General features: G+C 40.9%; 1 protein-coding gene and 1 non-coding gene across 2 annotated transcripts; one reads left to right on the top strand and one right to left on the bottom strand.

Moving 5' to 3' along the window:
* Positions 1 to 715: 715 nt before the first annotated feature.
* On the bottom strand, positions 716 to 822 carry LOC148803793 (small nucleolar RNA R71). The gene has a single exon (XR_016081537.1). It is a non-coding gene; the product is annotated as a small nucleolar RNA R71 (small nucleolar RNA).
* A 7914-nt stretch (positions 823 to 8736) lies between these two features.
* LOC104609773 (CBL-interacting serine/threonine-protein kinase 12-like) lies at positions 8737 to 10526 on the top strand. The gene has a single exon (XM_010276154.3). The coding sequence runs from the start codon at positions 8972 to 8974 to the stop codon at positions 10340 to 10342; it is 1371 nt and encodes a 456-aa protein (XP_010274456.1). The 5' UTR covers positions 8737 to 8971; the 3' UTR covers positions 10343 to 10526.
* Positions 10527 to 14130: the final 3604 nt, after the last annotated feature.

Here is a 14130-nt window from a genome sequence, read left to right as displayed (position 1 = left end):
TCATCATTATACGCACATTTGACTAAGGTACACTTGCCTAAATTAACTGTGCATAAATCATACAACAAGTTTTTGGCACCATTGTCGGGGACTAGTTTATTGCATATCAAAACTACCTGAATTAGCCTTAGATTGAACATCTATTTGTTTTATTTTTGGATTTAAAATTTTCCATTTTAATGTCTATTGGGTTTGGCTTTATAAAATTTTTTTTTCTTTTCTTTGTAGGTTCTTAGTGCATGACACGCACTAGTGGTGGAGAATTAATACCCCTTGATCAAAAAATCGAAAGGACTTTGAAAAAAAGAACGAGGATGAGAAAGAACAAGATGGCTCAAGACCAAAATAATCCAAGGACATTGATCTCCTACGCTATACCTACTCTAGAGGTACTACATCAAGCATTAGGAGGCTGAATGTGTAAGTAAACAATTTTGAGATCAAGCCTGCAATTATTTAGATGATCCAGATGAGTGTACAATTTTCTGGCCCCAATGATGACCCTAACTCTCATATTGCTAATTTTCTTGAAATATGTGATACTTTTAAGCATAATGGAGTTAGTGATGATGCCATTAGACTTAGGTTGTTTCCTTTCTCCTTAAGGGATAAAGCAAAAGATTGGCTTAACTCTCTTCCTGCATGTTCAATTACTACATGGGATGACTTGGCACAAAAGTTTTTATCTAAGTATTTTCCACCTGCTAAAACAGCTAAATTAAGGAATGACATAGCAACTTTTTTTCAATTTGATAATGAAACCTTATATGAGTCGTGGAAGAGATTTAAGGGACTACTTAGGAAGTGTCCTCACCATGGTTTACATGTTTGGATGCAAGTGTAAACTTTTTATAGTGGCATTAATCAATCTAATCATTCAATGTTAGATGCAACTGCAGGTGGTACCCTTATGAGGAAAACTCCCGAAAAAGCATATAAACTTTTGGAGGAGATGGCGGCCAATAGCTATCAATTGGGCAATGAGAGAACAAATAAAAAGGGAGTTGGAATTTATAATGTTGATTCTATCACTGCTTTATCTACTCAACTTGCTGCATTAAATAAAAAATTGGAAAATATGGGGGTTTCAGCTATGAGTGTTTCTTCTATTCCCTTTCCTTCTTGTGAGCTTTATGGGCAAAGGGGACACACTAGTGTAGACCGTCAAGTAGAAAATCCATTTTCTTCTTCTTCCGAACAAGCTAAATTTGTTTCTTATGGTGGCAATAGGTTCAATTTCAATCCCTACTTCAACACTTACAATCCAGGATGGAGAAGCCATCCAAAATTTTCTTGGAGTAATAACCAACAAAGAGCACCTCTCGGCTTTTAGCAGCAACAACAAAATCCACATGAGAAGAAGCCAAATTTAGAGGATATGATGGCAAAATTTATCAATAGTATGGAGGCAAGAATTCAAGAGTTGGAAACTCAAATTGGACAACTTGCTCAAGCAATTTTGGCAAAACCACAAGGAGGATTACCTAGCAATACCGAGAAAAATCCCACGGAACAAGTAAAGGCCATCATTCTGCGAAGTGGAAAAAAACTTAGAAAAGAAGAAAAATATGATGAGCATGTAAAAGAGGAAGAAAGCCGAAACCCAAAAGCCAAAAAGGAGACTGTGAGTCATCAATGGAGAAAAAGGGAAGTTCTTCTACTCTTAATTTAAAATCTTATAAACCCCCTCTTCCTTTTCCTAAAAGATTTTTTAAGGCTAACTTAAGCAATTTGCTAAATTTTTAGAGGTGTTTCAAAAGTTGCATATTAACATTCATCTTTTTGATGTTATTTCTCAAATGCCAAATATGCCAAATTCTTGAAGGAAATAATCTCAAACAAAAGAAAATTGGAGGAATTTGAGATGGTAAAGCTTAATGAGAAATGATTGGCAATCCTACAAAATAAATTACCTCCAAAACTCAAAGATACAGGGAGCTTCTCTATTTCGTGCACCATTGGTGAAATTAATTTTGACAAGGCTTTATGTGATATTGGTGTTCTTAGACAGTGTATGCCCTTAGCTCCAATCAGAATGAGGTACATTATGACATTTATTGTAAATGAATAAAGTACATGTTTGATTCATGTTTGTGGTGTGTTTTTGTGTAATACCCTTAAACTTGACACATATGAGACTCGTGTTAGTTTAAAATGTTCACAGCCATTGGATTGATCTGGGGAGATTTATCCTGCAAAGGTTGACACTGATGTTCCGCCAAGTTGGTTGGGGTGGCTTGTCTCAGCTGCCAGGGTGAGACCTGAGGTACATGCAGTGTGGGTTTATTTGAAACCCTGAATGGGACCAGATTTCCAGTATTGCCCTAGACCTTAGAGATTGATGCGCAAAACTAGAATGTTACTCCTGACCCCTAGACTCGATTATGATACTGCACTACTTGTCGAATTGGGCTATCTTTGATATGTCAATCAGTGAGATCCTTAGAGGGGGTCAAAACCTGGGTATGTTGGGACAGTACAAGAATTCATCTGAGTGGATAGTGGTAGGATCAGCCCCTTTGTCAGACAAAGGTAATGATCGGGGATGCATTCTCTCTGATGGAAACCAAAGTTGTCGGTAGCCAATTTCAACCGTTGAAATTTGTTTTGCAAAAGGTTTCAAAATGTTTGCAAAAGGTTTTAATTCTAGGATCCATGTGAGTAAAGAATGCAGCACTGTTCTTTGCAACCGAGGGAGAGGTCCTCTTTTGTTGGGTAGTGTTTGATCATTATGGGCTGAGAGGTTAAGTGTAAGACCATTGAGGGTAATACCTAATGGGATAATCTTGCATTTGCCCACAGTCCTTGGGTTTTTATAAGGTGGCTTGACCCAAGGACCACTTAATGCAAGTGTTGGGCCCATTAAGAGCCCATGGTGATGGGCTCAAGGATTCACTGTCTCTTATAGGGAATTCGGCCATGCCTTGTAACAGAGGCTAAGCTGAACTCATGTGGCTGATGTGTAGATCAATGTTTGGGTCCGACGCCATACAAGGATACCCAATTGTGCAGCAGTTTGGAGGCTGAATGAGCACATGGACTTAATGGGCCTAAAGCCCAATTCGAACTGGTTTAATTTGATTATTTAAAAAGGGGCGGTTTTGGGATTTAGATCAGCAGATAGGATAGAGAGTTATCCCTATCCACTTAAAAAGCCCAGATCCAAATAAAGATTTGGATTAGGAAATTCCTAATAAGATTAGGAGGGCTAATCTTTATCTGTAGATAAGATAAGGGTTTATCCTTATCTCTTAAAGAGAGTACAGATCCAAATACAAGATTTGGATTAGGAAACTCCTAATGGGATTAGGAGAAACTCTCTTTAAGGCCATAAATAGAGGAGGAGGGCGAACCCCAATTCACCCAAGCTGATTACAGATCCAAGAGAGAAGACAGCTCCAGTACGACTGACGCCATCTTCTGTTCTTGCCTCTCTCTTTTGCTGCCGCCATTGCTAGTTCGTTCTCCACTTGTATGAGCGATCAAGAAGCGTTCTTAATATCAGTTTTTGGTGAAAAACTGATCTGAAATCGTGCTCACTCACCCTCCATCGAATTCTTGCTGAAAAGCCACCTGTTGATTCTGCTCCACCCTACATTGTGTCATCTTTAGTGGGAGTAGTATTTGGCCTTTTCCTTGGGTGTGAACACCTTCGTTGAGAGTTACTGTTACTCTGTATCATGTATATCCCTCTCTTACCTTTTGGTTTCAGATCTGGTCGGGTTTAGGTTCAAGATTGATCCCTGAAAATGCAAATTTTCTAAAACAGGGAATGTGATTCCCACATGGGAGAGAGAGAAATTTTTGATATTTTTCCCTACCTACCTGCAGGGTTTGGCTATCCATATGATGGATGGATCTCTCATCCCTTCAGTGGTATCAGAGCCAGGTTCAAATCTTGAACCGAAATAGATCAGATCTGAAACTGCGCAAATGGGCAGAAGGCGTTCTACCCGATTTGTGCAGATAATGTTTTTCTAGGAAATCGGTTCCCAGATTAAGGGCGAATGATCTGAAAATAAATCTTTTAAATCTGATGTTTGTTTAGAACTGTTCTTTATATTTATCTTGATTTATGGGTTGTTTGCACGGTGGAGATCACATTCTTGATTGGCGCAAGAAAACTGCGATTTGCTGTTATTTTACATTGTGGTCTATAATTAATTTTTTTTTATTTTCTAGACTGAATGTATAGGAATTTGATATGATGTAATATTAATAGAAAATTAGGGTTTTTCTATTTTATTTTATTCAAGATCGAAGCTGATTGCGCAGAAGGAGGAGATTTCGTAGATTGAGATTTCGCTATTTGCGATTTGTAGTTTGAGAAACTACAAACTGTAATCTAACATCTGTTTTGTAGGTAGCAGATGTGCGAACAGCCCTAGTACTGATTCTTGATTGTCTTTAATCAGTAATTTAATTTTCAGATCGATTCTTGAATTAATTCTTGAATTAAAAATCAAACCCTAGACCCATTCGAACCAGATTGGACCAAACTAGTTGGACCGAATCTGTGGTTCGATAGGGGCTATTCTCAGCCCTATTTTCCCACTCTTGGGTCAAGAGATTGATATTTAATTGCAAGACCTAATTCGGCCCACACCTGTAAAGCCTAGTTTTAAAGTGTTAAAACTGCTTAAGCCCACTAATTGCATAAAAGCTATATGGGTCGAACTGCTCTTTGCTATTCAGCCCATATACCTAGATAATATTAATCAGTAATATTATGGATCATTATGGGCTTTGATGATGGGCTTTACAGATATTAATTGATTGGATCAATTTTATCCTTGCATGTGATGTATGGATGTGTGATGTGCAACGTTCATAGGCCATAAGTACTTGGCCCATGCAGATACAACAGTGGCTCTTGCGCACACCATGGCTGAATGCACATCATTGTCATAGTGTCCCTAAAAATCATTGGATGATCTCCCTTTGTGGTGGGCCCCACACCTCCCCAAGAGGAACCGTGTGGAACCCTAGCCGTTTAGGGCCCACCGAAATTTGGCTTTATGAAAGTTAGTGGGAGTCACAATGGTTTGACCTAAATTAAACTAGGGCGTAGCTTTTGTTCCCTCATGAAATATGAGTGCATGTGATAGGGAGATTCATATGATGAACTCTCTAAATGCCTTTTATCATTAGCATGAAGATGGGTCCTTCAGTAATGAGGAAACGCACCATAAAATTGGGTTATCCATTTGCTGCTGGATCTGTTGGAATGTTTCATAAGATGATAGGGGCGTCATAGACCGATGTGGGAGGGGCTTATCCTAAAATGGAAGACTCTCTCACGGTACTTTGGCGTTACGAATATGATAGGTGAGCACTCACTGGACAGAAAGGTTAACCCAAAATGGCAATGAACCTTGTCTGACAGAAGCTAAAGGGAAAGTTCATACGATGAGTGGATATGATCCTTCACAGAAAGGTGGTGGGGTTATGCAGCTGAAACAGTTGGCTCCATGCACCCTATGTGATTTCCCACATTTCCAGAGACATAAGTCGTTGTTTCCGTCACTGCGATGGGAGGGAAATCTCAGAGATGAACAAATGGAAATTGAACATAGATTAAAAGCCATATCTATGTAGATAATATGAATCAAATTAGGTTGTGGACTAATGTTTGCTTTTTATCAGAAATGGCAAACAGACAATTCGCTAAGCTATTGGATGACAACAAACTAAAGGGCCCTAAATATGCTGACTGGTACCATAATCTTATGCTGGTCTTGACCTCTAAAAAATTAGACAAAGTAGCTAAGAATTACACCGGAGCGTCCGGGTGATAGGGCTTCTGAGGCCCAAAGGAGGGACTACCAGGAATGGGAAGAGAAGAATTCTCTAGCGCGCTGCTACATCATTGCCTCCTTGGATAATCCGATACCGAGGCAGTTTGATCAGATCGAATTGTCCAAGGACATATTGGATAGTCTGAGGATGATGTATGAGGAGCAGAATCGTTCTACTCGTCAGAAGGTCCTGAAACAGTTTATGACCGCGCAGATGTCTAAGAACCAGCAGGTTCATAAACATTGTCTTCGGATGATGGGTTACATTAATGAACTTGAGGCTCTTGGATCCAGGCTTGATCATGTCATAAAGGTAAACGTCATCCTGAATTCTCTACCTCCTTCCTTCAATCAGTTCATCATGAACTATAACATGAACAAGCTGAAGGTCAGCATACAGGAACTCAGCAATATGTTGTAGAGGGCCGAAGAACTGATCAAGAAGGATGAGCCCATAGCCATGCTTGTTGAAGCTGGAAAATTGGGCAAGAATAAGAGGAAGAACAAGAGAAAGCCCTAGAAGAAAGCTACCAAGTCTAAGAGGCAGAAGAAGGACAAAGCATTAGATACTAGTCACTTCTGCAAGCAGACCGGCCACTGGAAGAGGAACTGTCCTCAGTACCTGGAATCCAAGAAACAAGGTAATTTCGAATCCTGTGTCATAGAAACCGATTTTTTGGTAACTTTTGCTTCCTGGTGTATTGTCTCTGGGACTTCGAGTCATGCGTGTAACTCACTGCAGGGGTTCAGGATAAGTAGAAGACAGAGTGACAGAGAAGTAACTCTTTACTTGGGGACTTCTGCAAGTGTTGCAACTACGGCTATAGGAACCGTAGAGTTATTTTTCAGATAAGGATTTATTATATTAAAAGATTGTCTTTATGTACAGAATTTGAGAAGAAATTTTATTTCTGTTTCAAAAATGTGTGCGGATGGATATTCTATTCTTTTTGGTAATACGATTACTGTTAAGGTATTTGATGGTAGCTCACTACAGATCCAGGGGTATACTGATGCCAACTTCCAGTTAGATCCAGATGATAGAATGTCTACATCTGGGTATGTTTTCATGATAGGATCGTGTGTTGTTTGTTGGAAAAGCAGCAAACAGGGACCAACGATGGATTCCACAATCGAAGCCGAATATATTACCGCAAGTGTAGTTGTCAAATAAGCCGTATTGATGAAGAAGTTCATTCATGAATTGGGAGTAGTTCCATCCAGCACATCACCAATTCTGTTGTTGTGTGACAACAATGGAGCTATCGCTCAGGCTAAGGAGCCATGAGCCCACTCAAAGTCGAAGCACATCGAGAGAAGTATCATGTACTGCGCGAGATAGTTGGAAGAGGGGACGTCCTAATTTAGAAGGTAACATCAACGGAAAATTAGTAGACCCATTGACAAATCCACTAACATAGAAAGTGTTTGAGAAACACGTGGAAAGTATGGGAATCCGACTTATACCAGATTGGACCTAAGTGCAAGTGGGACCTGTTAGACAGTGTATGCCCTTAGCTCCAATCAGAATGATGTACATTATGACATTTATTGTAAATGAATAAAGTACATATTTGATTCATGTTATTGTGGTGTGTTTCTTTGTAATACCCTTAAACTGGACACATATGAGACTCGTGTTAGTTTATAATGTTTACAGCCGTTGGATTGATATAGGGAGATTTATCCTACCAAGGTTGACACTGATGTGCCGCCAAGTTGGTTGGGGTGGCTTGTCTCAGCTGTCAGGGTGAGACCTGAGGTACATGCAGTGTGGGTTTACTTGAAACCCTGAACTAGACCAGATTTCCAGTATTGCCCTAGACCTTGGAGATTGATAGGCAAAACTAGAATGTTACACCTGACCCCTAGACTCAATTATGATACTGCACTAGCTATCAAATTGGGCTATTTTTGATATGCCAATCAGTGAGATCCTTAGAGGGGGTCAAAACCTGGGTATGTTGGGACAGTCCAAGAATTCATCTGAGTGGATGATCATAGTGGCAGGATCAGCCCCTTTATCGGACAAAGGTAATGATCGGAGATGCAGTCTCTCTGATGGAAACCAAAGCTGCCGGCAGCCGATTTAGGAGAATGCCTTTTGGTTTGTGCAATCCGCCCCCTTCCTTAGGGGCCCGTGACCATGAAGGCGTGAACAGCCTAATCGACAAACAAGGAAGTAAGAAACACGCTTGAAAAATCAGGGTCATGGTAGGCCCTGATATTCGCCGTTGGATTGGATCGGAAGCCATCTCTACGCTTCATTTGGAATAACCTCGTCAAATGCTTCAGTACTTACGTCTTATGTAGCTATCTGCCCTCTGCCGACAACCAACTTAAGAACTCCAGAGGAGTGGTTTATGATCTTCTTATCACAGCCGTCCATCGAAAAATCTCCGATGCAAACTACACGAACGGACGGTCGCAGATTCACATCGTCGGTATGGGACCCAAGTTCTCCCTTGACCTTACATAATCACACTGTTGGATTTGCACCTTAGATTCAGCCGTTACTGAATCTCTATTACACACGTAACCACGATGGAACTCTCATCTCAACCGTTAACCAAGCATCTGATGGTTGAGGCTATATGATTCAAATACACCCCGAAGACACGTAAACACTAAGCACATAGAACCGCCATTCTATATAGTCGATAGTCTACTATACTGCGGGTAAGCGCCTGGGGCGGTGGGGCCCTTCTTGTGGAACACGCAATGCGCATACAGATACAAATAAGAAAAGGATGTTGTGCCACGTGGGAAGAATCCAGTGGTGGACTGTTTGGTTTGAAATCGCTGTCCTACCGTCAAGTCTTCCCTGAATTTCAACTTTCAAAAACCCCAGAGAGCCGTTACGAGTACGACAACCAAATAACCAATCTCCGCGTTGTTACTTGTTTATATGTGGAAGTGTGAAGTGTGGAACTGTCCACCGAGGTCGGTTAATATTTCCGTCGCTGTTAGTCTGTCACTGTTTCGCCGTTATCTCTCCGTTGCTTAGCTTCGGCTCTGCCGATCTGGCAGCATAAGAGAGCCCAACGAACCAATAACGAAGAACACGAGAAAGCGAAGAAAGAGAGGAGAGAATAAGAAGTACTCAGGTGCCGAGAGCTTGAATGGCCGACTGGGAATTGCAGAGCATCTAGCGATTGAGAAATTGTTAGAGCATGGCGGATTGGAAGAAGAAGAAGGAGGGGCAAACTCTGCTACTCGGCAGGTACGAAGTCGGCAAGCTTCTCGGCCATGGGACCTTCGCGAAGGTCTACCACGCTAGGAACGTCAAGACAGGGGAGAGCGTGGCGATCAAGGTTCTCGACAAGGAGAAGATCCTCAAGGGAGGGTTGATTGCTCACATCAAGCGGGAGATCTCGATCCTGCGCCGCGTCAGGCACCCCAACATCGTGCAGCTGTTCGAGGTCATGGCGACCAAGGCGAAGATCTATTTCGTGATGGAGTACGTCAAAGGAGGGGAGCTGTTCAACAAAGTTGCCAAGGGGAGATTGAAGGAAGAAGTGGCGAGGAAGTATTTCCAGCAGTTGGTCTCCGCCGTCGGGTTCTGTCACGCGAGGGGGGTTTTCCACCGGGACCTCAAGCCGGAAAATCTGTTGTTAGACGAAAGCGGTAACCTCAAGGTCTCCGATTTCGGCCTCAGCGCTGTTTCCGATCAGATCAGACAGGATGGGTTGTTCCACACCTTCTGTGGAACACCGGCCTACGTTGCCCCAGAAGTTCTGGCTCGGAAGGGCTACGATGCGGCCAAGGTGGATATCTGGTCTTGCGGAGTGATTTTGTTTGTTTTGATGGCTGGTTATCTTCCCTTCCATGATCAGAACATCATGGCCATGTACAAGAAGATTTACAAGGGCGAGTTCCGATGCCCTCGCTGGTTCACCCCGGAGCTTATTCAGTTCCTCTCCCGTCTTCTCGACACAAACCCTCTGACCAGAATGCCAATTCCGGAAATCATGGAGAATCACTGGTTCAAGAAGGGATTCAAGCACATTAGATTCTACATCGAGAACGACCAGTTCTACAACGTCGAGGATGACGACGATGTCGAATCCGAGGCATCGGTATCGGAAACCGAGTCAGAGCCAGAGGTGCAGAGGCAGCCAAAACCCGGATTGCCTAGACCGGCGAGCTTAAACGCATTCGACATCATATCGTTTTCGCAGGGGTTCGACCTCTCCGGTCTGTTCGAAGAGATAGGGGAGGAAACGAGGTTTATATCCGGCGCGCCGGTGTCGAGTATAATATCGAAATTGGAGGAGATTGCCAAGGTGGTTAGCTTCACAGTGAGAAAGAAGGATTGCAGAGTAAGTCTAGAAGGGTCGAAAGAAGGAGTGAAGGGGCCATTGACAATAGCAGCGGAGATATTCGAGTTGACGCCCTCGTTGAGGGTTGTCGAGGTGAAGAAGAAGGGAGGAGACAGAGGAGAGTACGAGGAATTCTGTAACAAAGAACTGAAGCCCGTGTTGCAGAATCTTGTGCTTGATGACTCTCCTAGATTATCATATCTTCCTTCAGATACCGAATAGAGAAAGAAACACAGAAAGGGGGAGAAAAAACAAAGCACTGTTTTTCTTCTTCCAATTTACTTTCAGCCATTTTTGTTTTCTTCTTTTTTCCTTTTGTTAGTTTATATTGGTCATTCGGCTCGGGCCGAGCTTTCTCTTCTGTATCATATGTGCTATGGGTATATATAATTTTGTTTCTCTGGTTTCTGCTTTTGTTATGCTTTATGTTTTGTGAGGAGCTGCTAATCTTGCCAGGTGGCAGGCAATACAGGGCTTGTCTTTGGATGACACGGGCAGGGCGCTGAACCCATCTGCATTCTGCAATCATCTGCAATATTGCCATCCAGAGTGCACTGGCCTGATGGGGCTTATGCCGGCCAATCTAAAGAAAACTTTGCACAAAAATTAGATTATTTAGGTTTATTGATATGCATTATTATTGTTGAGGATTGATTCTTGATTCCTGACTCCTGATTCTTGGCTTTGGCTTTGGGTAAGTTATTGGTCACATCTCAGTATTGGGGCTTAGTTTTGGTGCATAGAACTACTAATTTTACCAGGTGGCAATACAGGGCTTGTATATGGATGACATTAGCAGGGCACTGGAACCCATCTGCATTCTGCAACCAACCGTCTGCAATATTTCTGTTCAGAGTGCATTGGCATAATGGGCTTATGGTGGGCTTACCTAAAGAAAACACTGTGCACAAGTTTAAAAGCGTGATTATTTAGGTCTGTTGATGTGCATATAATATTTGTTTTGTTGAGGGTTGATTCTTGATTCATTATTCCTGATTCTTGGCTTTGAGAAGTTATTGGGTGACATCTCAGTATGGGTTTTGGTTTTGGTGTATATTGGATGGCATGGCTTATATATGCTCTGTGAAGAGCTGCTAATTTTGCTAGGTGGCAATACTGGGCCTGCATATTTATGACATGGGCAGGGCACTGAACCCATCTGCAATATTACTTCTCTGAGGGCATTGACATGATGAGCTTTTGGTGGATCCACCCGAAGAAAACTTTGTGCACAAGTTTCAAACTTGATAGCTTAGGTTTGTTGATGTTCATATAATTTTATTATTTTTGTGAGGGTTGATTTGCGATGCCTTATTCCTGATTCGTGGCTTTGGGGATGGCCGATGGGAGACATCTCAGTATGGGACTTGGTTTTGGTGTACCAGGCCCCATCCAGCAGTGACCGATGAAAATTGAGGAGCTGGTGTTGCTTAGGAGAAAAGAGAATCCTCCTTATTCCAGAGTATAAAATAGATTTAAATAAGGGGAAGAAAAGCCTGTCTAATGTCTAGTTGTCTACAATGATTTTCTGAGTTGGAAAATGTACATAGAGAGTGGAATTAGGTAACAAAGAAACAAATGTGGAAAGCTGTTGACGTTGGAAAATAATGTTACATAATTTTTATTTCCTTCAACATATACTTTTCTATTTACCATTTATTTCCCTTTGTTAAGAGCCTCTTGCCTGCCAAGAAACAACAAATAGAAAGCTTTTGATGTATTGCCCAATTATTGTCCATAAGATGATGATGTTAAAATTATTTTTGAGAAACAAGGGAGGTCAAAGAACTTTTCTCTAAGTTTGCAAATATAGAGGGGTTGTAGTTTTTTCTTTTATTTTAATTTTTTGATAGGCAAAGGAACAAATTCATTAAAGAGGAGAACATAATCAAAATACATTGTCCGAGATCAGAACATCGATTTGAGAACTTTTGACAAATTGGGCCACAGATAAACTAAACACTAAATATATTATCCACATGGGGCCTAATATTGTCCACCAAATATAAACTAGACGAAGGGGGGTTTATCTCTTTTCAGCCTAGAAAGTTGACAGCTATAAGCGGATCAGATTCCTATAATAAGGGGATGTTTAGCTGGAGGAAATTATTTTTCGATTCCTTATGAATTTATCGAATCAGCTGATTCCCCCAACTTGTGTGAAAATTCCATTTGATAAAGACGAATTTTTAAAAATCAGTAGAGAAATATCTCAGTGCTGATTTTCGAATTCACATCTGCGCCCTACAGAGGGCGACAGACAAATGCCACACATATATCCCAATCGTGTATTGGGAATATCTCCCATTGACAATTTTAAGAGATGTTCCCAATGTATGCTGAGATGTAAATGTGAGGCGTTTGTGGGGCATCATTTGTGGGGCTTAGACGTGATCTCTTAATTTTCATATTTTTATAATTTTGAGTAGGGTTGAGGTTCAAACCCAATTCATTTCAGACCAAATGGTGGCTGAGTTGGTACGTTTCCTCCTAGCTTGAGAGTTGATAGTGTATTGTGTTTAAATACCCCCCCCCCCCCCCCCTTCCCCCTCACCCTATTTAAATAAATATATTTTTATGTATATAAGTATATATATATATATGTATGTATGCATGTATATATATGCAAAAGCATATACACTATACAGCTGTGTGTCTCTATGTATTAATGGAGGTGCCAACTGGCTTGCTAGTATTTAGTAAGATTTCTGACTGGTTATTGCAGATATTTGATTGAATTCATACCTTCACCAGGGTTGGAGGGCTATTCTCATTGGGGACCGACTACCCCAATTGCATAGCCCCCATGAACGAAATATCTATATATTAAATGTTTATATGCGTGCCAACATTTTTAGTTTAAAGGTAAAATTTTTCTAAAGCATAACTTTATTCTGAAAACATTAAAATTGAATTTACTTCAACCCTTGAATTGAAAAAAAAAAAAAAACAGAATATTTGACAGGGGGAAGTAGAGAATTCAGGCCAACCCGGACCCAAAAGGCATATTTTCATTGAAATAATGCTCAGATTCAAGTTTACTTAGAGAAATCAATGATTCTCCAAATGCCTCAAAATCAGTAATTTTTGATAAATCATTTTTTCAAACAAACACCCACATAATTTCAAATAATGTGAATGTTAATTGGGGCTAGAGATTCTGTATTAAAAGTGATAGGCCAATATATTGTCAGATTTTACAATAGGGGTAAAGTTGGAAATTTATAATTATACAAAAGGACATTAGAGGCCCCAAGGTATGTTCCCAATCTCCCAGCCTCCCCCAGGGGTGAGGACTCTTTAGGCAAGAGGGAGAGAATACCTGTTGCTCCCTGAGGTTTGTAATGCCTCCTCAACTCGGCCCACATTGACTGCCCACTTCATTAAGGCTGGGGACCATGTGGCCAAGCGTGATTCTGCCATTTAATATGCTCGAGTGCTCGACCGGGGTTGTTATGGTCATAGTCATATTTAGGTTGCCCTCAAAGACCGCCAGGTATCACGATATGATTAGAATGGGAATATTTAGACTGCACTTGGCATTCCTTATTTTAAAGACTTATCTCTATTTTTGCAATTAAAAACTCAGCATTCATAAAATATAAAAAGGAGATAAGTGATGCCAAACGCAGCCTTAATCGTATCATGATATTTTTTAGAGGTATATTCCATATTTAAGCTATGATAACTTGAGGCGTCAGTCACCTTTTCATTTTCTGAATCACATGTTTTCTGTTCAATGCTGCTGCCGACGGAAATTAAAAGTAGGTTTGAATTGATCAACTGATTTTGGCAATGAAGTGGTTGTGATTACTAACTGATAGTAAAGGAGACATGACAATAAATTTGGCGAGTATGTGTATAAGTCATCTGTCTTATCTGATCAATAATAGTGCACTATTGTCGTGTATTATCGAAGGTAAAGCCCATGCTGTGTTGAAGTTGCCAGATAACTTAATTCAGACCGCAAGTGGATTATCTCGTCCATTTGGAGAAAACTTGTGTTTCTT

The sequence above is a fragment of the Nelumbo nucifera genome, chromosome 1, assembly GCF_055504915.1.
Source record: "Nelumbo nucifera cultivar China Antique chromosome 1, China Antique-T2T, whole genome shotgun sequence".
NCBI lineage: Eukaryota > Viridiplantae > Streptophyta > Magnoliopsida > Proteales > Nelumbonaceae > Nelumbo > Nelumbo nucifera.
The sequence above is the reverse complement of the archived record's forward strand: the minus strand, read 5'-3'. Positions and strand labels throughout refer to the sequence as shown.